This window comes from Lissotriton vulgaris, chromosome 2_1 (assembly GCF_964263255.1).
Source record: "Lissotriton vulgaris chromosome 2_1, aLisVul1.2, whole genome shotgun sequence".
Taxonomy (NCBI): Eukaryota; Metazoa; Chordata; class Amphibia; order Caudata; family Salamandridae; genus Lissotriton; species Lissotriton vulgaris.
The window spans coordinates 170,845,402-170,870,872 of record NC_141687.1 but is presented as its reverse complement, the minus strand read 5'-3'; the positions used below and the strand labels follow the sequence as shown (position 1 = coordinate 170,870,872).

General features: G+C 44.2%; 1 protein-coding gene across 1 annotated transcript in view; it reads left to right on the top strand.

The window, feature by feature from the left end:
• The first annotated feature begins 9,106 nt into the window (after positions 1-9,106).
• The window catches only part of ABHD11 (abhydrolase domain containing 11), a 194,674-nt gene continuing 178,309 nt past the window's right edge, over positions 9,107-25,471 (top strand). Inside the window, exon 1 of the mRNA XM_086958491.1 lies at positions 9,107-9,311. Within this exon, the coding sequence (XP_086814617.1) occupies positions 9,154-9,311 (158 nt within the window). The 5' untranslated portion in view covers positions 9,107-9,153. The remainder of the gene's footprint in view (positions 9,312-25,471) is intronic.

The following is a 25,471-nucleotide window of genomic DNA, read 5'->3' as shown; positions in this document are numbered from 1 at the left end:
TAAAGCTGTACAACCCTGAGCACTATAGCACTGTATATATATATATAGGTCCCTTCCACCCCGTAAGCACCCTGTTCACCCCTTTTGCCCCCTCTATTGTCGGTCTCTTCCACCCCTCCCTCACCATCACCTCTTCCGTACCCTCACATCCCGGTGTCGGTGGTAGATACGTTACTTCACGAGAGCGTAAGACTAACGGCTCTGTAATTTCTCTCGTCCCAAACCTCCAAGGCCCACCGGTGTATATCCAGGACACGACGACGCAGCCGAGAGAGAAGGTGCACACCACCCTGACGACCTCAGCCCAGCAGCGGGAAATCACCTACAACCCATCCCCGTCCGACGTCTTCTGTCCTCCGGATACCATCGAGGACACCAGCGGCCCCCTCCCAGAGACTATATATCACCCCCTGACTGTGTCAAAAATAAAACCAGCTAACCATAGCGCACTATATCTGGCCTCCCCGCTTGTTATTCCGGCCCGCCGAAGCCCACAGTCCACAATGAGGTACAACTGTACATTTCAGATCTAATCACAAGACTTTTATATGCTGTATAGGCCATTTGCCACAGTTATTGTATTGTTTGTTTGTTTGTACATAAATTCTGATGATATTCTTGTATGATGCTCATGCTCACTGAAAATCTCAATAAAAAAATAATAATAAAAAAAACATGATCCTTGATTCCTCTGTCAATAGGTAATTAAAACTTTGCATATCATTAGAACAAAACACTTCATATCTTTAATCAGTCTACACCTAGCTGTTTGAACCTATGTGCAAGTTTGAGGCTTAATTCTGCCACCAAATATCTGTTTGTGGTTCAGGTGCCCCGATAAACCATACAAAGTCAAGACATTTATGGTAACTTCATTATTTTAAGTTAAAATTATGAAACAAAAATTGATTAATGCAATTAATGCATAGATTTTGTTTTAACCAAAACAAAACTGAGTCTTGGATTGGGGCAGTGGGGAATAGTGACTTTGTATTATCGTGATACGGGGGTCGCAAACTACAACTAAAAGCACCGTGAGTATGCACATTATTTTAAAATTGTATTACACACAGTACATGCTGATACTGCTTACTAGGAGTACTCTCTTTTGGATATGAGATTATAATATGAATTGTTTATCGGTGGGATCGAATTTAGGAAAATAAGAGGTATTGGGAGAAAATATATAATTCCCATTGTTGACGAGAATACTGACTACATCAGTTACATGGTTACATCAGTCACATTTTGGATAGACTCCAGTGCACATCAGCTGTGATTACAAATTCTAAAGCATAACTATTTGGATTCTTGCTGAACTAAGAAAATTGACACTTGGAATTGAGGAAAAAGTCTCAAAGTCTATATACTTACGGACTGCTGAATCTTATTGGATGTATGCTCAGGATAAACATAGCTGCCAAGGTTTCAGATTGCTATGAGTGAGATTTTCATAATTTCAGAGTTAATATGAGTGACATTTCAAAGTCTATGAGTGACGCTTTCTGGTGAGCAAAATCAAGCAATAGAGAATAGGGAAACATGTAAATATTAGCAATTACACCCATTTGAGCAATGAGAAACTCTAAGAAGAGTCGCATCCTAGGCCACATAGTGTATTATTTCAAAAGGAAATATGCTCATCAAAAGTATCAATAGCTGACTGAGCAGTTCTCCCTGGTCCAACGCGCTGCCACTACATGCCGAGCCCTGCTGGCAGCAGTCACCATCCCACCAGTTGCAGCCTGTCACTACAGGCTCTGTTGACTTAGTAACACTCAGTACGCTGAGAAGTTGACAGGTACCACAGTGGCTATTACAGTCACCAGACACTAAAAGTGTTAGTGGAAGTGACTGCTAACATAGTTTAAAAGTGTCAGTGAACAGAGTTCCTAGCTGTAACAGCAGCTCAGATTGTGATTAAGACTGTCACTGCGCACGCCGTCAGAGCACATTTTTATTAGCATGATACGTAACATCGCTCTGTCATGTTAGGAAGCAATTACCGCGCTTTACAGTGAAAATGTAATAAAACTTTAAACACAGATCACCGGCGTAGCCCATCAGAATATACTGAGGCAATCTCTGCTGACGGTGTCTGCTCTAACGACCTTTTTCACTCTGTTTACAAGCCTTATATACAGGATTAGCAATTTAGGTTTAGGAGATTACCTCACGGTAGCGAGCCCGAGCCGACAGCAATTGGCGGGCCGTGGCCGCAACGATTCGTGCACTTCCGCAGCAATGCTTGGACGCATTCTGGCTCAGCTGTACATGCTGCCTCTGGGCTGTTGAGGAACCGGTCGAGTCCGGTCACTAAACCACTTTACTGCGGTGGGAGCACAGAAGCTCTGCGCAGCTGCCATGATTGTTAGAGTAAAAGAGCACTCACTGCAAGTTCGAATCAGCCGCCTGAGCTGGTGGGCTTTAATCTCATCACCATTTACGGGGCAGCCGAAATGAACAGATTGCAACTTCCGCGACTGAGCGCTCGCATTGCAGGTCGCAGATTCGCCTTGGGCACTGATTCCTGACGTAATTCCGCACTGTCGGATGTCATTAATGTTTAACATTGTAGCAGAGCAGCAGCTAGAGCTGCAAGTTGCTGAGTCATCCCCCTTAGCCTGCCAGGAACAGCGCGCACTCTGCACTGCTACAGCTTTCACTGACACTATGGTGCATTAAAGCAGCCTCCGAATTGACAACTACGGAGGCGCTCTAATGCGTAACTTTGCATTTCAGTGCGGTGATTCGGATCACCACTGTTGCAGGTCTAGTTGTCATCTTCCAACCTTTTCCCCCTTCATCCTCATTGGTCAGTGTTATGACGTAGATAGGAATGTTGTGTACATATTTATATGGTAGCCACGCCCATGTTACGTAGTCGGCGTTCTTCCTGTACAGCTGTTCCACCTCCTTACTTAAGCTCGTATGTTGAATAAAGTACTTCACTTTAAGTACACTTCGTCTCCCTCTTTATTGAGAACCATTCCACAACATATTTGGCGACGAGTTCGGGATACATGTTTTCCTGCAACGAGCTTGCGCAAGGATTTTCGTCTGAGCGTCATTACCGAAACCACAAGGCAAGTTCATTTATATTGATGGTTTTGAGGTGATTACATATATTTAACTTTCAATTTCTATTAAATTTCGGATGGTTCGCATTTGCTGATCTTCACATCTTCTTCGGCACGTCAGGACAAGTGCCGAAGAAGATGTGAAGACTCAGAGTGATCTGACGGCGAGTTATGCAGACGGCGGATTACTAGATTAGAAGAGACAAGTTACGATATATTTTTCTTCCATGTGTCGTTACCACAAGTAAAGTTTTGCGTGTTTTCTGCAGCAAAAAGCAGTTTCTGAGGAGATCGCAGAGTCTGTCAGAACTGACAGTTCAACTGTCAATTTCATCACTTCGCAAACTGTCATTCCGATCCTCACAGCTGAGAGGAAACATCAGCTGTTCACGTAGCGACGTCATCGACGTGAACTACGCGGCGCCATTTTGTCTTTTGTCAGAGAGGCAGAGCGTCGGAAAGGAAAGGTAATTTGAGACGGTTTGTCTTTCTCACACGGAGTTACACGCGACTTTAAAGAATTTTGTTCCGCTTTCACACAAATACTACAGATTGAAAGCGATTCTATTTTTAAGTGCTCAGTGTTGTTTATTGACTTCCTCACACGCGACCTTAAAGCATTTTGTTCTGCTTTCACAGAAATACCACAGAGTGAAAGTGATTCTATTTTTAAGTGCTCAGTGTTGTTTATTGACTTTCTCACACGCGACCTTAAAGCATTTTGTTCTGCTTTCACAGAAATACTAGAGATTGAAAACGATTCTATTTTTAAGGCTCAGTTTTGTTTATTGACTTTCTCACACGAGTTGACACGTGACTATATAATAATAGTGCATTGTGTTCTGCTTTCTTAAAAAAAAAATACTACAGTCAGTAAACGCTTATTTTGTCAAGTGCTGTGTTATATTAACCAGTCAAAATTGATTTATTTATTAAGAAAGAGTCTGCAGACAATCTGGATAACATGGCAAGTAAATCGAACTTCAATGCACCTGCAATATTTCTAAATGAACCTGGCAAACCAGTTATGAAATGGCGCAGTTGGTACAGGGCATTTGAAAACTATTTGATTGCCATAAATGGTAAGAAATTCGATGCAGAAAGGAAAACAGCTATTTTAGTTGGGCTGTTAGGTGTAGCGGGGCAAGACATTTTTTAGTCTTCCTGAATATGATCCACCATCTGGTCAGTTTATTCCATTAGATGAATTCCAGGAGGCAGTAAAAAGATTGGAAAGACAATTCGACGAGGAGGAAAATATAATGGTGGGCAGACACCGTTTCACAATGAGAAAGCAATCTGAGAATGAGAATGTGGAGGATTACATAGCAGCACTGAGAGTCTTAGCAACGAAATGTGATCATAATGATAGAGTAGATGAATATATACGCGACCAGTTAGTCTTTCACTGTTATGAAAAGAAGATTCAAGAGAGACTATTGGCGTGTAAGAGACCCACTCTATCTGAAGCTATTGACATTGCCAAGGGTATCGAAAGATCATTGGAAGGGTCAAGGGAAATAACTGGAACCACAAACAAAAATGCAAATGTATATTTGGTGAACGAAAAAAAAGAAGAGAAAATATGTATAGCAACAAAAGTAAGCCACATGCTAATACTAATGTGTTGCAATTTGTATGTTATAGATGTGGTTCTCACAACCACAAAGCTGATTCTTCAAATTTCCCGGCTCTGGGAAAGAAGTGCACGCGATGTTTAAAGGTAGGGCATTTTGCGGGGGTATGTGGCACCTTCGGACAAAAGCGGTTTACACCTACTAAAGTAAATTGTGTAGAAGAGGTTTATGAGAACATGTGTTCTAACATTGTACTTACCATAGAAGAAGAGTACAAGAACATAAAAGGCCCTTTAGGTGTAGCCACGTGGGAGAAGTTCAATTGAACATTATGGCAGACTCTGGTTCGCCTATTACAATAGTGTCTGACAAGAAATTCCTGCAGTATTGGCCACAGATTGATTTGGTTGCGTCGGATGTTAATCCTAAAGCCTTCGGCGAATCAGACATCAATATATTTGGGTATTTTGTAGAACTCTTAAACATCAAAGGCAGATGTATCAATACTAAAATATATGTTGCAGAGCGAGGCAGGGACATCGTGGGGTGGAGAGACTTGGCTAAGTTGAAAATAATCTTGAAGCCAATGGCTGAAGACCCCATTGTACTAGATGAAGGATTCATTACAAACATAAAAGTTTCATCTATAATGTGCAAAAATGAAAATGTAAGTGATATTCTCTGTAAGTATGAATCGCTATTTGAGGATAGAATAGGCTGTGTTAAGGGATTCGTACACAAGATAGTTCTCAAGAAGGACACAATACCGGTAAGACATAGAGTAAGATCGCTCCCACTATCTGTTAAGAATGAGTTAAAATTGGTTCTAGAAAAGTTGGTGAATGAAGGAGTCATTGAACCAGCAGATTCTGCTGAATGGGTTTCGGGAATAGTGATGATTAAAAAAAAAATGGTGAATTCCGTCTGTGTGCGGACCTGAGGTCACTTAATAAGAATATTCTAGTAGATTGTTTTCCTCTCCCCAGAATACAAGAGATCCTTGCATCCACGGCACGGTCAAAATATTTTTCCTTAATTGATCTCAGATCAGCGTACCACCAGGTCAAGCTTGACGAGGAATCAAAAGAATTGACCACATTTATCACTCCCCTCGGAGCTTACAGATATGTACGTTTGCCATTTGGGTTGGCGTCCTCAGCTAGCGTATTCCAAAAGCTGATGGAAAATATGTTTGGGCAGATGACAGGTGTACAGAAATTTCAGGATGACATTCTTATTCATGCTGAAACTATAGTAGAACATAATGTCATTCTGGAAAAAGTTCTTGGTAAGTTACAAGAGAAGGGCATGACAGTTTAAAAAAAAAGTGTGAATTTTTAAAAACTGAATTGGAATATTTAGGCCACGTGATCAGCCAAGAAGGTATCAAACCTAAAATGAATTTGATCAAAGCAATTTCAGAGGCCCACAAACCTGAAGACAAGGATGCGTTGAGATCCTTTTTAGGGCTTAGCGAGTACTACTCAAGGTTCATAGAACACTATGCAGAGCTAGTGGAACCCTTGAGAGCCCTATTACGCAAGGGTGAGCATTTTAAGTGGGAGGTCCAGCATGAAGTGTGCTTTTCAGAAATTAAGAAGTGTATAGTAGAGGCTCCTACATTGAAACCATACGATTCCAAGGGAACGAATATAATAACTGTAGACGCCAGTGCTGTAGCTATAGGCGCAGTATTCACCCAGAAAGTTAACAAGCTGACGCATTCAGTAGCGTTCATTACACGCAGGTTAACAGAAGCGGAAAAAAATTACAGCACTATTGAGCGCGAAGCTCTAGCTTGTGTGTGGGCTGTTGACAAACTGAAAATGTACATATGGGGGAGAGACTTTGAATTGGTTACTGACCACAAGCCGCTCACATATATGTTCGATGGGTATGGAAGAGGTAATGGTAAGGCCTCGGCTAGGTTGGTAAGACTTTTAGCAAAATTGCAGGAATATAATTTTTCCATTAAACATATATCAGGAAAAGACAATATTAGAGCAGATTTCCTTTCAAGGTTACCAACCAATAATATTGAAGGTCAGAATGAGGACGACACTGAATGTGTAGTCTCAGCCATTTCCGGCTGCCTAGCAACAGGTAATGCCTCGTCAGAAAACGACTGGTTAGAAGCCATGAAACATGATGTTGTGTTATTGAAGGTCAAACAGTACATGTCCCACAAGTGGCCCCCTGTTCGAAATTTGTCCCCAGAATTCAAAACGTTCTTCCAAGTTTCAGAAGAATTAAGCTGTGTTGAGGGGTACCTTTTGAGGGGTGATTTAGTGGTTCCCCCATGCAAATTAAGAAAAAGTTTAATAGAAATAGCTCACAGTACTCACTTAGGTGCCACCATGACAAAAAAGAGACTGAAAGAACAGTATTGGTGGCCCCAAATGGACTTGGATGTTAATTTATTTGTTGAAAAATGTATTGAATGTATCAGATCTGACAAGCACTGGAAACCCAGAATCCAGGAAATGCAGTTGGTGTCTATTCCTAATTACTCATGGTACAAGGTGGCCATCGACATGGCAGGACCTTTCAAATTGTTGAACCAAGGATCCAGATTTCTCATCGTCATGAGTGACTATTACAGTAAATGGATTTACCATAGGTTTGTTGAAACCATTGACTCGGACACAGTCATAGACTTTTTGGACTGTTGTTTCTCTGTGGAAGGTAGCCCACGGATACTAGTATCGGACAACGGGAAGCAACTTACTTCCAGTAAAATGACTGATTTCCTGAAATTCCATGGCATCAGGCAAGAGAAAACTCCATTATACTCCCCAAAATCTAATGGACAGATTGAGAGGGTGAACCGTTTCATTAAGGACGGAATCCAACTGGCCTTGTCTTCTAACATTCCAGTCAAACAATTCATTCAAGACAGAGTGTTTGCGTACAATACTACCCCAAACAGTGTAACTGGGTTTTCCCCATTCTTTTTAATGAGGGGGAGAAGATGCGATAATGAGATAGTGCCCAAGATAGAAGAGTTTGAGTCATGTTTACCTGAACCAGTTGCCATAAGTGATGAACAAATTCATGTCAAACAAAAGATTGTTGATAGTCAAGCCAGAGCTAAAGTTTATCACGACAAGGTGCACAAAGCAGTTAACAAAAGATTTTGCAAAGGGGATTGGGCACTTATCAGAAGACACGATAACCAGATCAAAGGAGAGTCCAAGTACTATGACCCTGAAGAGGTTGTAGAAGTCACCGATAGTGCCATTTGTTTGAAATTACTGGGTTGGCGGAACAAAAGTGATGCTATATGTTTGAACAAAGAGCAGGTAGATTTATGGTTTAAAGGAAAAAGAGACAAAATATTGCTCGAGAATGAATTGTCATGGTTATTGTATGATGGTAATGATGATCACCAGGCAACAATGTCTCACAATGAATATGTAAGACAATATGATACTCACAACAAAGAGGAAGGTCATAGAAACGATTCAAGTAATTCTGGTTTTGAGGTTGATGGGAATGTAGATGTGGAAGCTACCACCGAAGTGGTAGACATCAGTGAAACAAGGTCAGATCAGAATCCCATTACCTCAAGTACATCCAGCGTGGGAAAGGAGGAATGTCATGGAGGTTGGGAGGGTACTTGTACCAGGTATGGAAGAATATCCAAATTACCCTCTGGCCTCAAAGATGATGAATTATTGTGATTGCTTGTTATTCATTTTGGTAAAAGGGAGATGTTGCAGGTCTAGTTGTCATCTTCCAACCTTTTCCCCCTTCATCCTCATTGGTCAGTGTTATGACGTAGATAGGAATGTTGTGTACATATGTATATGGTAGCCACGCCCATGTTACGGAGTCGGCATTCTTCCTGTACAGATGTTCCACCTCCTTACGTAAGCTTGTATGTTGAATAAAGTACTTCACTTTAAGTACACTTCGTCTCCCTCTTTATTGAGAACCATTCCACAACAACCACACTGAAATGCGTTAGTCTAACGCCTGTTGCGATACTTGGCAGGGCTGGATAAACGCTTTTTTATTATACACAAAGTATAAGATAGGCTACTGCAAAGTGTGCAGAGATTTAGTGTTAACCTTCTATTTCAAGAGTTTAACTAGCCGTGCTGGTAAACTTTCCAGTTATGCTTGTGTATTGTGATCTCGTGTTCATGTAAAGTTCTCTAATGCCCTTGAGCCAAGCTCAAGCTATATAAAACTGAAAATACCAAGAAAAATATAACCAATAATCCGTCTGTAGCCAGATCAAAAAACCAACCTTCTATTGTGTGCCTTTGTTTCGTTCTTAACCCATATTTACCTTGAAAAGAACCTGTAGTAAAGTCTGTTTTTAAATGATAGATTTCGCTCCACCCAACATGGCCCCTTGAAGAGTTGGAAAAAAAACACCTTGCGCTCTAGTTGGTGGCAGTCCTGCAGTCACGTGACGTTAGGTCCCCCCCCCCCCCATACATTCAACACTCCGCGCTGTCACCTCTCACGCACGCGCAGTTGTAGCCATGTGGATGTCAAGTCGGTTGTTGGGCTCTCTGACGGAACTTGGCATGATTAAACGAAGCTCACAGCCCTTACTATTCCCTTCACTTCGCCCTCTCAGAATGGTATCCGTTACAGACAACCACAGACGACGTTACAGCCTCAGCACTACAAGTACAAGGTGAGTGAGCGCAGGACAGATGGATGCGTGGTGACGTCACCGCGCACAGCGGTTCGAGGAGGTGCTGGGCGGAGCCGATAGGCAACGGCAATTTTAGGTGCAGGTTAACGCCCTCCTCTTGTGGCCGCCTAGAGGCGTGAGTGTTTGTAGTGAAGGCAGCACACATAACAGAGGCATACCTTTGCACCTAAAATGTCCGTCTGAGTAGGTAGCTTCTTGTAGTTACTTTTCCTTTGCGGGTTTCCTTAACACCGTGGGTGTAACTTAGAGGATGTGGTCTCACGGCCAGACTGCCGACCTTAGAGATTGGTAACCAAGGTTCGAGCTTCGGGGTCGACTCAACATCCTGTGATGTTGGGCAAATCACTTGATCCCCATGCCTACTAACGCAAGCATTGTCAATTCCAATCGGTCTCGATTTTGGGACCCTCGAAGTGTTTACCTGGAGCATACATGCCAACATTTTGGGACAGGGACGTGGGAGATTTAAAATAAAAAAATAAAGAGAATTAAAATTCCCCATTGACTTCTATTGTAGAAAATGCAATTTCAGGCGGGAGACAGCTAAAATAAAGCCATTTACGGCTTGAAAAATTAGTAGTCTCCCGCCTGAATCGGGTCAATTGGCATGTATGCTAGAGTTATTGGCTAACGCATCTGCTCAGATTGCCCAGGTTCACTTATAGGCTGAAGCTGAATTTTAATATCTGCCCAGAGGGGCTGGGCGAGTGTTGCTCTATGTTGCCTGTTTGATGGAGAGTGCTCCTTTTAGAGTCTTTGTAGGGAGCAATACAAAATTTTCTAGCTATCGCGACAAGAATTTTAGATTCTAATAAGGACACTGAGGCGAGGGTTATGCTTTCTCATTTATTTACTGCAAAAACACAGCAGCCAATGAAATTAAAACTATAGTATTGAAAAACTACAATACCCATGAGGCTTTGAACCACGCCTCTATCACAACAACCAAACACAGTGTACATTAAGCATACAAAGCAGGGAGACACTAATCTGGCCTCCTCGTTATTTGTGCGAATCTGTCCAAGAATAAAGTCCTAAACTCTCAACGGAAAGATAGACAGTTCCAGTAGTAAATTCTCAACTGAGAACAATCCAAAACCAGCGAAGGCGTCCGCTTCCGTCGTGAAGACACAGCATCTCCATCCGGAGAAGGCACTCAACTTTTGTTGGAATCATTTCCTATAACAGAAAAGCAAATTTGAGAAAGGGAGCCCACAACTGCATTTCTCATCGGGTGGGCATCAAAGTTGTTAAACAACATAACATCAAACAACTTTACAGTTGCACAACTGTCCCAACGGGTGGGATAATCCTCGCCTCCTTGTCCTTAATAGATTCTAAAATTCTTGTCGCGATAGCTAGAAAATTTTGTATTCTATGGCAGGACCGGAGGCTTCTGATTATGCTGGTTCAAAGCTCATCAATCACAGCATCAGAAACATGAGGAATAGGTTTGTAATAAAAAACTTTAAACATTGAATCTGAAGACCAGTCTGCTGCTCTAAGGATGTCCTCCAAGCGGGACCCTAATAAATAGGCTTTAAAAGCCATAGCTCCCCTAGTAGAATGAGCTCCATACACTGAGACATCAATGCCAGCTTCTGACATAATCCATCAAACCCATCTAGCCAGAGTAGCAGCAGCAACCGGTTTGAAAGGTTTTTGCACAGCAATCAACAATTGACCTAAAGGATCAGCCCTGTGTGAAACAGTACGTTCTTCATAATATTTTAAACACTGCAAAACGCATAACTTGTTGTTATGTGGAAAAGCAGGATACTCAACTGACTGAGAAATTGTCTTAGTCCGCCTTGTGATTACGAAAGAAACACCCTGCGGAGAAAACATCCTTCCAGCCAGGTCTAAAGCTCTAACATCAGAAACTCTACGACATTATATGAGACAGAGCAACATCGTAAGCTTAGCAGAAAGCTGCTTCAAGGAAATATCATTGTTCTCGGGCCAGGATTCCAAAAGATTAAGAACCTTCGTAACATCCTATAAGGTGGAATACCTGGGCCGAGGGGGATTAGCCACCCAAACCCCTTTCAGCAATTTACAGACCAGGGGATGCATCCCGACAGGCTTATCATCGACTTGATCATGACCAGCAGAAATAGCAGTCCTGAAATTATTTACCGACCTGTATGCAAGGCCTGACTCTGCACATTCTGACAAGAAATTCAACACATCAGTAATTGATGATCCCACGGGATCCACCTGTTTTGAAAGGCACCAACCCACCCATCTCTTCCTGGAAGCAGAATATCGTTTCCGGGTGGAAGGAGCCCACGCTTGGTGCATAAAGCTAGCAGCAGCCTGCGAAAGTCCTGCAATGCTCTCATGTCTCCCGAGAGCGTCCACACCATCAAGGTTAGTTAGTTCTGCAGGACCAGTGGGTGGTACGACCCCACTGGGTACTGGAGAAGTGTCGGGAAAGTTGGAAGCAGAAAGGGGAGGTTGACAGACAACTCCAACAGAGTGGGAAACCATGACTGAGTTGACCAAAACGGGGTCACTAACACTAGTGAAGCCCTCTGGCGCCCGACAAAGGCCGCCATCCTCGGGATCAATGCAAACGGAGGAAAAGCATAATTCTTCTGCAAGCCCCAATGATGCAGGAACGCATCTGTCCCCGTCGCCATCAGGTCTGGTCTCTAGCTGAAGAACAGGGGAAGCTGGGCATTGAGGCGAGAAGCAAACAGATCTATCTGACATGGGCCTCGCATAGCCATGATCTGAGCAAACAGCGAGGGGTAAACTTGTAAACTTGTAAACTTGGGGATTTGTAGAGCGCAGTTGTTGCCCGTGGGCGTTCAAGCGCTGGGGAAATCGTAAGCCTACAGTGCACATGAAGGGGACAGAGGAATAAGTTAGCAAACAGATGTGAAGAGATGAGTTTTCAGTTGTTTGCGGAATATATTAAGGTTCTGGGTGGCTCTAAGATGAAGTGGTAGAGCATTCCAGGCCTTAGCTGCGTTGTACATGAACGTTCTGCCGCCTGTTCTGGATCTCTTTATTCTTGGGACAACTGCCAAGAGGGTCTGGCTAGAACGGAGATTCCGCTTCGGGGTGAAGTCTCCAGTCGCTGTAGTCCCGAAGGAAGCAGGAGTTCCAATCTGCTACTTGATTGAACTTCCCTGGGAGATATTCTGCCACTACAGAGATCTTGCGATCCAGGCAGAAATGCCAAAACTCCTTCACAATTAGAGCTAACATGCGGGATCTTGTCCCCCCTAGTCGGTTGATATATCTCACCGCTGAGACATTGTCCATTCGAAGCAGTATGCAACAATTGCTCTTCAGCGGTGAGATAGACTTGATGGCAAAGGACCCTGCTAGCAGCTCCAGACAATTTATGTGTAACTTTAGTTCTTCTGCTGACCATCGTCCTCCTGTGGTAAACTCCCCACAGCGGGCGCCCCAACCCCACTACTGGCGTCTGACTCGACAACCACGTCTGGAGCGGTGCCGAAGATTGCTCGTCCATTCCAAGCAGTCATGTGCTCCAGCCACCACTGAAGCTCCTCCCGAGCTTCTGGAGAAGGGGAATGAGATGGTCGTAATGAAACTTCCTCTGGAGGTAAAAGATTTTTAATCTCTGAAGGGCCCTGTAGTGCAATGGCACCGGGAAGATAGCCTGGATCGAGGATGCCAGAAGACCCACAATCCTCGCCAGGACTCGCAAGGAAATCATCTCCTTGGACAAGGTGGTTCTGATTTCCCTCTTTATGGATCTGATTTTGCTCAGTGGAAGAAGTAGTTGTGCTGTCACTGAATCTATCAGGAAACCCAAAAATTCCATTTGTTGGTTTGGTAACATCACAGATATTTTGGTATTGATAACAAACCCCAGATTCTGTAACCGGGACGTCGTCCACTCCAGATGCGTGAGGAGGAGATCCCGATCCTGTGCCAGAATTAGAATGTCGTCCAGATACACAATGAGTCGCACACCCATCTCCCGGAGACGAGAGATCACAGGTCTGAGTAGTTTGGTGAACACCCACGGTGCTGAGGAGAGGCCAAATGGGAGTGAGCAATACTGGTACCATCGCCCTTTCCATGGGAACTGCAAGAATTTTTGATGTGAGGGACAAATAGGGACCGTGAGGTAAGCATCTTTTAAATCTAGACGGACCATCCAGTCCTTCTCCAGGAGGAGGTCTCGCAATAGGTGAATACCCTCCATCTTGAAGTGGCGTTACACCACACAGGGGTTGAAATCTCGTAAGTTGAGTACTAGGCATTGACCGCCACCTTTTTTCTGCACCAAAAAGACGTTGCTGCCAAATCCTTCTGAAATGCAGGGTCCCACAGCAAGGGCTTGTTTGGCTAACAACTCTTCCAGTTCTGAGTCTATAAAACTCTGCTCTAGATGGGAAAAATGGAGAGGATGAGGAGGACAAACCTGACGGGGGCTCTCTACCAGCTCTATCTGGTAACCTTGCACTGTCTGAAGGACCCAAGCATCGGAAGTGAGATTCACCCAATTCATTACAAAGTGATGTAACCTTCCCCCAAGAGGAATGACAGGATGCACCAGACTTACCAGAGGATTGAGCGTCGAAATTCTTGTAGCCTCTGTTGACACCCCAGTTAAAGCAGCCCCTGAAGCCGCGGGATCTGGACGGGTAAAAACCTGCCTGGCCAGGCTCCTGGGTATACCCTCTGCCACGTCTGGGTGTGTATCCTCTCCGAGGACTGGTGTTGGAGAAGCGGCCGGTCGAGCGTCCTCTGCCACGCCCGGCCCTTCCAGAGACCTGATGTAAGACTCTCTTCAGGGACGCCTGAGACTTATCAAGGGATGCAAAGGTGCTAATGAATTTTGCAATGTCCTTAACAAATTTATCACCGAACAATTGACCTTCAGCCAAAGGTCCTGGCTCCGATGAGGCCAGCTCCACTAACTGTGGGTCGATGCAAAGAAGGACGGATTTCCTCCTCTCCGAAGCAAGGGCGCAATTAGCGTTCCCAAGCATGCAGATGGCGCGCTGCGCCCAACTCGCCAGAACTTCGGGGTGAATGGCGTCGCCAGTTTCATGAGCTTGGAGGGCCAGTTCAAGTATCTTAGCTAAAGGGCCCTAAAGGTCGAGAACCTTGTCCTGGCACGCTCCGAGCGCGCGGTCAATCCCCTTTTTGGGATCCTTTTTGTAATTTTTGAGGAAGGTAGTCATGGAGGTGTCAATGTCGGGGGTAATGGCCACCTTGTGGGCAGGTCTGGGCGTGGGCATTCGGACTTTAGGCGGGCTCTCACTTCTTTGTCAAAGGCCTTGCGCAGGTTAGATTCTAAGTAACTAGCAACTGCCGGAGGTGGAACCCAATCAGAAGATCTAGGGTGGACAATGTCTTCGGGTCAAACGTGAAGGGGGACGGGGTCACAGGTGAGGACTCATGTTTGCGCTTCTTTGTGCGTTTGCGCGCCTTGGGCAACTGGGAAGAATCTGTGTCTGTGTCAGTACCTGTAGTGGTATCAACCACAGGGATAGGAGTGGACCGGGGCAAAGGAAGGGATTGGGCGACATCACAGGCGTCTTCTTTAGTTTTGTAAAGCTTAGCATAGGAATGTACATGAGCCCAAGGGGAGCCAGAGGGGCCACTGGGTAGAGGAATCAAGGGTTAGGCAGAACCAGATGGAGGGGTAGTTTTGGGACCGGACGGGACAAGCAACTCCAATTTCTGGGTTAAGGGTAACAAGGTTGAAGATAAAGCTTTGTCTAGTTTAGCATCAAGCTTCTTATCTATAAGGTCCTCCATGGACTCATCATTGTAATACTCCTCGTCACCCTGCTCACCGACAGCGCCAACTTCCTCCTGATAGCAATCAAATTCTGCCATCTTCCAAGTAGAAATAAATGCTAATAAAAATATCCCCAGAGGGAAGCTTAATTATCAGCCCTCGAAAAAAGGGCGTCGGTTGGGAGTGTGCCTGGCGCAGGAGTCTAAGAAACAGTACCAAACTGAAAGTCCCAATCTCTGCAGTCCTATTCTAGGACTAATGGAGGGTGAAAAAGGTCCCAACTGCAACAGCAGGGGGACCTTCCAAAAATTGAGGTAAATAGAGGTCCTGGCACCTCGAGGGTTAATTTCTGTGCATCAGCTCCGTAATCGGCATCTAACGCTGCCTGCAGTTGAAATCAGGCCCCTTATTTGACTCCTGGCCACGCTGCGGTGTCCCCTCTTCAGCCCGGGGCAATGGCTTCTGTGATCGGCACTTCCTAGGGGCTAAGCGCGTCTGAGGACGCGCGCGGCCCCAGAGACGCACGCCGGGTGTCCGGGAAGGGCCCAACGAGCTCTCTCACTCCCAGCGGTGTGGGCCACTCTCCGGCTCGCGGACCGCGAGCGCAAAAGCGGCAGTGCCGGCGGCCGAAGGGGAAAAACCAGGGGCAGAAAGACAAAGCGCAACACGTGCTGAGAAGGCACACAACAGGAAGCGGAGGGGGCTCGAAGAAGCCGCACTCCGATTCCCGACAGGGATACACGCACAGCGCAACCTGCAAATGGAATAACAAAGCCCCTGAAAACAATCAAATGATCGTAATAAAGCACAAATATAGCGTACAGTGTATGTACATAAAGCAATCAATATAAGTATTCAAACACCACAAATAATGCATACGAAGTAGGGAGGCACTTATCTGGGCTGCGGAGCAGCAAAGAAAGAGGAGGCCAGATTAGTGTCTCCCTGCTTTGTATGCTTAATGTACACTGTGATTGGTTGTTGTGATAGAGGCGTGGTTCAAAGTCTCATGGGTATTGTAGTTTTTCAATACTATAGTTTTAATTTCATTGGCTGCTGTGTTTTTGCAGTAAAGAAATGAGAAAGCATAATCAGAAGCCTCCGGTCCTGCCATAGAATCTGTGGCCTGACGCCCACGAGGGCTCGGTGAGCGTTGTTTCTCCTCCTTTTCTGTCCTTGTGGGTACTCCCCAGAAATACTCCATGGGGCCATGCGGAGCTCATCTTCCCTTCATTTGACCCCTCCTCCCCCCACATTCACTGCCCAGACACACCCGTTTATTCTATAAATTAAAGTTTGGGGGTAGAAAACAGGTATCCCAGTGGGCATGGAGTCATTGAGTGTCCGGTCAGGTAGGACAGCTGACCAGAGAGCAGGCGGGATAGAGACACAAAGCAGGCTGCAACAGCGAGCAGGCAAGACTTGGGCACCCCTAGCAAGTAAGGTATTGCAAAATGAAGGAGGCAAGAACAGCAGGGAGAGGCGGCAGGATTTAAGATCGATAACACAGAAGATAAGTGAGGAACAGGAAGATGGGCACATTAACATATGAAAGGCACACAGAACAGGAATGATGACATGAACGCAGAGCAGGCGGATTCGTCACCCACCTGCACCTTCCGTGACCCCGCTCGAGACAGCTGTTCCTCCAACTCCCACACACGCCGGCTTTTCCCAATGCAGGGGAATTTGCACAGCACCACACGCGGCTTGATGTCCTTAGCGTCTCACCAGAGCGCACGCGCAGCAATTTCTATCACCCGGAAGCATAACAAGTATGGGTGCCGATATCGCTCACCTTCATCCTTGCAGGGGGATGTGCTGACTCTACCTCTCGAGGCTCCCTATAGGCTCTTCATAAGCTCCCTTGGACTCGGAAGATACATCTATCTACGTTATCCTGACACTGACAGCACCTATAACGAATAGGGTTAATATTCTTTGCCTCTCTCAAAACTTGCGGACGGAAACTTTTCTCTACGATTTTTGAAAGTCTTTAAGGGCCCTGTATGTTCTGAAAGATGCAAACATATTGTCACCCTTTCTTTTGATAGTTTTGGATTCCGATGAAGATTTATTTATTTGTGCATTTGTACATAGCGTTAAGTTTACCCAGAGTATCAGAGCGCTTTACAATACATCAAATTAAATTACATAAGGAATGAAAGTAGCACCTGTACACTACGGCTTCCTGGGGCATGCCTGTAAATGACTGGCACTACTTAAAACAAGTATTTGCAGTGCAACACGACCCGCATTTACGCAAGACTTATTGCATTACAAATATGGGGGTGAAGGTGTAGCGAAAAGTTACGAACTGCGGGGGGGACACAGGTCAAAAAAATAGTGTTTCATTACAGGGACCAATAGCCTCGGAAGTATACAAATGGCAATATGTACATAAGGAGGAGGGACTAACAAGTTGAAAGCCAATCAGAAGGCAGCATTTAGGCTGTAAGCCAAGCAAAAAGATGAGCGGAGAGTGGGCGGAGGTTACGCGAAGGTTCCCCCCTAAAGTATATACTACATGCCTCGCAAAGCGACCAGCGCATCCGTTCTGCAACGTTAGGCGAGACCTAAAAATGAATGTGTCCTTGTGTAACGTAACTGGTGTTCATGTAAAGCGTTCCAATACCTTCGGGTTGAGTTTGCGCTATATGATTTCTGCAAAAAAATGTATAAAAATAGAGCATGCGTGTGGTTACCAGTCATTTAGAGTGTCAGTCTCTACCACAGTTATTGTACTACCCAGCTGTGTGCATAGGGGCCAGTTTTCCTTGTTTTTATAATAATGTTGTTTCATTGGGCGTGCCCCTCCCTTGATACCCTTTGTAAAGTGCTCTGATACCAGATTCGGGTCAAGTTCGCGCTATATAAAAATCTGTAAAAAAAAAAATGCAAAAGTAGAAAAACCACTATGATTGTACAGATGGCCCAATCTTTCTATTCTATTCTACATCTTGCCCAGCTACGAGCAGCACATTCGTAAGATATACTCAGGAGTATTGGATTGTTCAAAATGTTAAGATGACCATGCTGTGCAAGATCTTCGAGTGTGAGTGAAGAATAGTCGAGGATTTCGTGCCATATACAGACCATATCTCTAATAGTCTTAAAACAGACTCTCTTATAGTAGTTAGGGTCATTGATCCTGTACAGAAACATTTGACTATCTGTGCCAAGTACTAGTACGAGACCAAAATATAGTTGTTTATCAATTAAAAAGCTTTGTAAACACCGAGCATTTGCTGCCCAAAAATAAAGTTTAAAATCGGGAAGTTGCGGACCTCCAAACTTATAGGGAAATTTAAGGGAGTGTATAGCACGACGTGCTTGCTTGTAGCCCCAAATAAAACCCTCAAGTTTTTGAAAAAAATAATTGGGGATCCATATAGGAATAGCTCGAAACAAATACAGAAACTTATGTAAAATTGTTATTTTAATTATATTAGTCCTGCCGATAATAGTTATTGGAAGTTTATTCCAGCTTTTAAGTTATTTTATGACAGAGTGCAGTAACTCCATATTTGCTCTTTACTAGCAGAGATCCGAACCCCTAAATAGGTTACCACAGAGCAGCTTCCAGTTATAGGTGCTAACGATTTGAAATTGTGCAAAATCTGGGTTTTGTGTGAATTAAGTTTATATCCCGAAAATGTTTTTGCCTCTTCCTGGATAGCAATCAATGTTGTTGCTGGGTCAGATGTAAAAACCGCAATATCATCCGCGTACGCGATAGCCTTAAGTTGGTAGTTCCCATTACTGAATGGGATGTTATAAGTGTTCTGATTTAATCCCTTAATTAATGGCTCTATGTATAAAGCAAACAGCAGGGGGGAAAGTGGACACCCCTGCCTTGTGCCACGCTGTATCAAAAAGTAGAGTGCAAATTAGTATATGTAAGTTTAGCCTGTGGATTTACGTATAACGCACAAATCCATTTAAAAAACGACTCGGTAAGCCGTTAGTAATCAATATCTTCCATAATGCATCCCATGCGACCCGATCCAATGCTTTCTCAGCATCTAAAAAACCATCACCAAATTGCGAGATGTCAAGTTAGCAATATTCAAAGCTGTTATGGCTGTGTTAACGTCCAGTAGTATCCCTACCTGTTATAAACCGATGTTGGTGTTCAGAAACGAGGTCAGGCATATAAGGTGCCAATCGATTAGGCAACACTTAGGCGAAGATTTTAGCATCTGCATTAATGAGATATATTGGGCGGTGTGACCCGAAATCATCCTCCGCTGTCCCTTTTTTGAGAAAAAAAACTATATTGGTCATATCCCAAGTTCACATTTGTAGCTGACAAAGAATCTGGAACACAGCTCAAGCCAAGCCCACACAACACAGCTATTTCTTTCACTTCTTTTTTTTTACCCGCATTGTACTTACTTTTGTCAAGTGTGATTTTGTAGAACTTTTGCTTCCGGTGAGGTCATCTGTTTAATGGTCACTCTGTGATACCCTACCTCTACCCAAAAGTGCGCCACCTGACATCAGGCCAAGCGGAACAAACTAAGAACAGCATGTGTAAGGGAGATACTAAAGAAAACTGTAGCTGAGCAGGGAGTTTGAGGTCCCATTCGCTATAGATGCTCGGGGTGTGGAAGTGGGTGGAGATGAAGGGGCTTGAACTGCAACGTTTTTTAGAGGGGTAGGTGGCAAAAGGCTCCCATCTGCCGGAGACCAGTGCTAGAAGACCAGCGTAGAATGACAGTTTCATCAAGCTGGCCTAAAACAGAGGTGTAAGGACCACCATGGCCAAACACTAATACTGCAACCATCTAGTTGTTTTAAACTTCTCTTGCCCCAGAACACTCATTTTAGGACAGTTTCCTAGCGATGGGACTGTCCGATATGGGCAGCTATGCACTTAAACAAATCCTAAGCATAAATATTCCAATGCTGGTATATGCTGATGATTTTGAAGGAAACAAAGTGGTCCTTGGCATAAACGAATAAAATTGAGCAAGGATAATGTATAGACCACAATGGGTTACTATATAGTACAGAAATCCCTTGTCCAGCCGGACAGGGAATATTTATTTATGCAATAAATTGTCTCAATAAAGGAATAAGACAAGTAACCAAAGACATAAGGGTTACAGTAGGGCACAGTCCTGTGCCGTACGTGAGGAGGAAGAAAAGAAGACAGTGAGTGCAAACAATATCAGGCAAACAGTGTGAGCTAGCAGGCCACTGACAAGAATTCAAATTAACAGTGTGTCCCGGAGTGAATCATCCATACACTAATACAATACATTCCTAAGTATGGGACACTCTAAAAAGGAGTCGACGGACGTTTCGATCCCAAGCTCAGTTAAGGGGGATCATCTTCAGGACTTTCAAAATCATAACTTCTGCCTTAATAAACCTTTTAACATAAAACCGCCTGTTTTGGAAAATTGAAAAGGAGAAAACAAGACAAAAATGCAATAAATTGTTAGAAAGATATGTACAGCTTAAGCTCTCCAATTACAGTATTCGGAATCGCGGTGATGGGTGCATCCATAGAGGCGTGCGCATTCCGTGCAGTTTTTTGTAAAACCTTTGGTGACCGTTTTGCTGTGTCTCAGGGTGTTTTGGTCTTATTCACGATTGTGAAGGTGAGGTCGTGGTGGTGGCGTGGTGGCCGTGTTGGAAATTAAAATTAGGAGTGATTTGTGGTTTTGGAAACGATGGGAGTGTTGATATTGTTACAGCGGTGTCTAAAGGGACCGGTATATGCTCAGTATTGGAACGTACCAGACTTTTGTCTGTAATTACGGTTTAATCCTGTAGGATGTCTTCAGTGGTTAGGGTCATCGCCAACCTGTTCAGAAATGGAGGGCCTTGTTTTAACTTATGACATTAGTTTGTTAGTTTTAACAAGGAATGGCTTATGATAAAAACATTTACCATGTTGGAAATTCACATTTGGGCAGGGCTCCAAATTTGTAGAGCGAGGATGAAGCTCAGGTCCGGTATAGCGCAGTACCGTGTGTAGATCTAATTGGACTGTGGGGATAAAAATAAATATAAAGCCATTGTGAGGTGTACTTTGCTCCATTAAAATCTGGGAAGGGTGTTAGTTCATTTGGGCATTTACCTTTGAGTTAAGCCTAAGGGACTTAAAATTGTTGTCCTGTTGAAACGCGTTTTTCCGGAAATTTTTCAAACAGGATTAAACCGTAATTACAGACAAAAGTCTGGTACGTTCCATTACTGAGCATATACCGGTCCCTTTAGACACCGCTGTAACAATATCAACACTCCCATCGTTTCCAAAACCACAAATCACTCCTAATTTTAATTTCCAACACGGCCACCACGCCACCACCACGACCTCACCTTCACAATCGTGAATAAGACCAAAACACCCTGAGACACAGCAAAACGGTCACCAAAGGTTTTACAAAAAACTGCACGGAATGCGCACGCCTCTATGGATGCACCCATCACCGCGATTCCGAATACTGTAATTGGAGAGCTTTAGCTGTACATATCTTTCTAACAATTGATTGCATTTTTGTCTTGTTTTCTCCTTTTCAATTTTCCAAAACAGGCGGTTTTATGTTAAAAGGTTTATTCAGGCAGAAGTTATGATTTTGAAAGTCCTGAAGATGATCCCCCCCTTAACTGAGCTTGGGATCGAAACGTCCGTCGACTCCTTTTTAGAGTGTCCCATACTTAGGAATGTATTGTATTAGTGTATGGATGATTCACTCCAGGACACACTGTTAATTTGAATTCTTGTCAGTGGCCTGTTAGCTCACACTGTTTGCCTGATATTGTTTGCACTCACTGTCTTCTTTTCTTTCTTCTCACGTACGGCACAGGACTGTGCCCTACTGTAACCCTTATGTCTTTGGTTACTTGTCTTATTCCTTTATTGAGACAATTTATTGCATAAATAAATATTCCCTGGCTGGCTGGACAAGGGATTTCTGTACTATATAGTAACCCATTGTGGTCTATACATTATCCTTGCTCAATTTTATTCGTTTATGCCAAGGACCACTTATTTCCTTCAAAATACTTGACACCCATGGTCCTAGGCCATTCATTGGGTTCCCCTTGTTTTCCCTAAAAGGTATATGCTGATGAATCAATATTGCAACTTTCAATAAACGTCTTGATTACTATGAGCACTTGTAAATACAACTTAGAATATGTACTAGCAGTCAGTTGTTAAGTGCCTTCAACTGTATTTTTTGCGTGCCAGTAAAATGCCCACTGCCTTATGCTATGAACTGTGGTAGGAAGAAGCTAAATCTAAACCAATAGATAAATATATTTGGTGAATATATACATGCATGTTCTCAGGACGATCCACCACAAAGCATTTATTGACCATGTGATTACCTGGCTTCGGTATATTAACAATATTTGTTTGATATGGAGGGGCACTGAGGAAAGCGCCTTGGGTTTTGAGTCTGAGATCAACAAAAATGGTTGTAACCTAGAATTCAGTGCCACCATCAGTGCCTCCCACATAGAATTCCTTGATGTAACTGTATACACTGCTAATAACACCTTGCAAACGAAACTACATCGCAAAACCACTGCAGGCAACTATACACTCCACAACTCTAGCTTTCACCCCAAACACCTAGTGACTAGCATCCCTTACGGTGAAATGCTCCGCCTACGGAGAATATGCAGTAATAATGAGGATTTGATTAGAAGTTAGCATGATGCCCTTAGGAGAATCAAGGCACAAGCGTACTCTGTTCAGACCATCACCAGAGCAATTTAGAGAGCTAACAACGTTATAGCTTGCTTACTCTCCACAACGACCCCAACAGCGCTGGGATGCCTGGCTTCACCTTGCGGGTGCCCAGGAGTGGACATTTCACAGGGAAAAGCCAGGAAGGGTTTCTAAGCGGTATACGGACAGCGCCGGGACACTTCCTTTGGAGGTAGCTGTGCGCTTTACAAATGCTGGCATTTACATTTACATTTAACGACACACCCAGAGAACAACTACTGAGGGGTCACACCGAGGAGGTTCAGACTCAGACTCTAATATCTGCAACTTCCACCCCCTTTGACTGACACTGGAGGTACAGTAGACACTTGCCTCATTATTACTTACAGCAGAGAGGAGAGAGCCATCGCATCCATCATAAATAGACAGTGGCGGATCATCCAAACAGACCCTATCCTTGGTCCGCTAGTCCCCGCACGTCCCAACATCTACCGACGTGCATACTCCATGAGGGATGCCCTACTCAGAAGTAGCCCAGAAACCACTACTACATCAAACTGGCTCACTAATGTGAATGTTTTTTTCAAATGCAACACTTGCAGGGCCTGTCGTTTTGGGATTAATACCACCCAAGTGCACATGTGTATTTTACAACACCTCAGGGTGATATTGAACAACGATCACACATACCCTGTGGCGAGACACTTTAAAGATGTCCATAATAACGACTTACAACACCTCAAATACTATGTCACTACAGTGTGACCATAACCAGCAAAGGTGGTAACCGCGAAAAACTCCTCAGGCAACTTGAGTCACGTTACGTACTCTCAACACTAAGACACTGTATGGTCTCAATATCAGTGAGGATTTGTATAATTTCCTATAATATCACAACAACTTGTACATAGCACTAAGCTGCGTAAGTTTGTTCGAAGTCTGTTTAGATGCATATTCTCTCATTTCCATATCTATAACTGTATGTTTGCTTTCCAGTTAGTCTCCATCCTCTGTACCTCACTCCAGTTTTCCTCTTGTCTTACTCTCTTAGCTACTACTGAGGTTGCTGTAAGATTCCCACACTTGTGGTGTATCCAATTTATGTATCGATGTCATTAGCGCTAATCTTCTGTATTATGCTGATGTATTATTGACTTCAGTGCTGATTATCTGTGACACTCACCAAAGCCATATGCCACTCTCTGCCACCCCTAGCTACAGCGTATGTACAGTTCCTTACATGTAAAACACGGGCTACTTTGTCAACCTTGCTATGTTTTTAAAAAAATTGTTCCATCTGGCGCTGCTCTGCACTTAAACCTCAACCTATTTTTACTATTTCTTTTTTTTAACAGATTTTATTGAATTTTGATCGCACCAGAAGGGCGGAGCCCAGCAAACAAAGTATACTTGAAATGCATAATGGAAAATCTCTGGCTACTGTATAACACCCACCCCCAAAGTCTGCAGAACATCAGACCAAGGGAAACACCCATCCCCCACCCTCCAAGTACGCACCATACATACTTCGATAACATTATGTGTACAAGCCAAAGGAAACCCTGTCTACGTCTTTTTAGCACTGATACTTTAAACAGGTAAATCATTCACCACCAGTTGTTCAATAGGGTCCCGGGTGGCTGTCTGCGACATTAAGGACAGCTCTATACCCCTGTACTTGGCCCACCTAGACCAGATCTTTCCATACTTCTGTGGACACCCCCTCGCCTGGAAAACAGCAATGTCTGCTGACATGCACCTATCTAGGGCCTTTTTTCCAGTTAGTTATACAGGGTGGGGACGTATCCTACCAGTGCTGTGCTATGTCCCGCTTAGCCAATGTGAGACCCAAAAACGGAAGGTGTCTTTTATACCTGTTCCCCCGATGACTTCTGTGCTGTGTAAGAGCGCCAATCCAGGGTCTGGCGGGATATCCCATGCCAAAACACGCCGGACCAGAAGAACTGCAATGCCCTGCAGCTCTTGACTTTATGTAGGAATACCCCTCATCTGCACCACAGCGGATACTGATAGGGGACTGAATTGCCCCCATTTTCCAAAGACGGTGACGCATGTTATATATCCTATGGAGGTATTTAAATTGGATTAGCCTGTATCTGGTAGAGGCTGTAGCGTACCGAGGGCTAGCCAGCGCCTCGGCCCAATTGTCATGCGTCAGGGCTGGCAGGTCTGTCTCCCAAGCCGTCCGGGTTTGATGAATAGTGGTCTTGGAGCGTGTAGTGTGAGTTTGGTAAATTTGCCGTAATTTGTGAGCCCACAGATATTTTTACAATTTCTTTATTAGTTCAGCACACCGTATTTTCCCTTCACTGACTAGCCCCCATGTAATACTTACCAAGGGCACCACGTGCACAAATCTTGTGGCACGTTTATCGCACCAGCTTAGCACTGCCTGCTGAGCTCACTCACGAGACAGTGAGCAACCGCCTACTCCCCTAGGTTGCCCCTGGTTCAGACTCCTCGTATACCACCTCTTTCTTTCCTAGGGTACATAGTGCATGGGTCAGTGGCAGGCGACCTTCCACTTACTCGTGCATTCTCGGCAAAAGAACCATTAACTTCGCACCACCGCAATTAGATGCTGCATATTTAGCTGCCGCTCTCGGCGTATATCCTATGCCGGGTGCTATACATACCTGACAATCTGTGACACATGCCTATAGCTAATTTCCATGCGCCCGT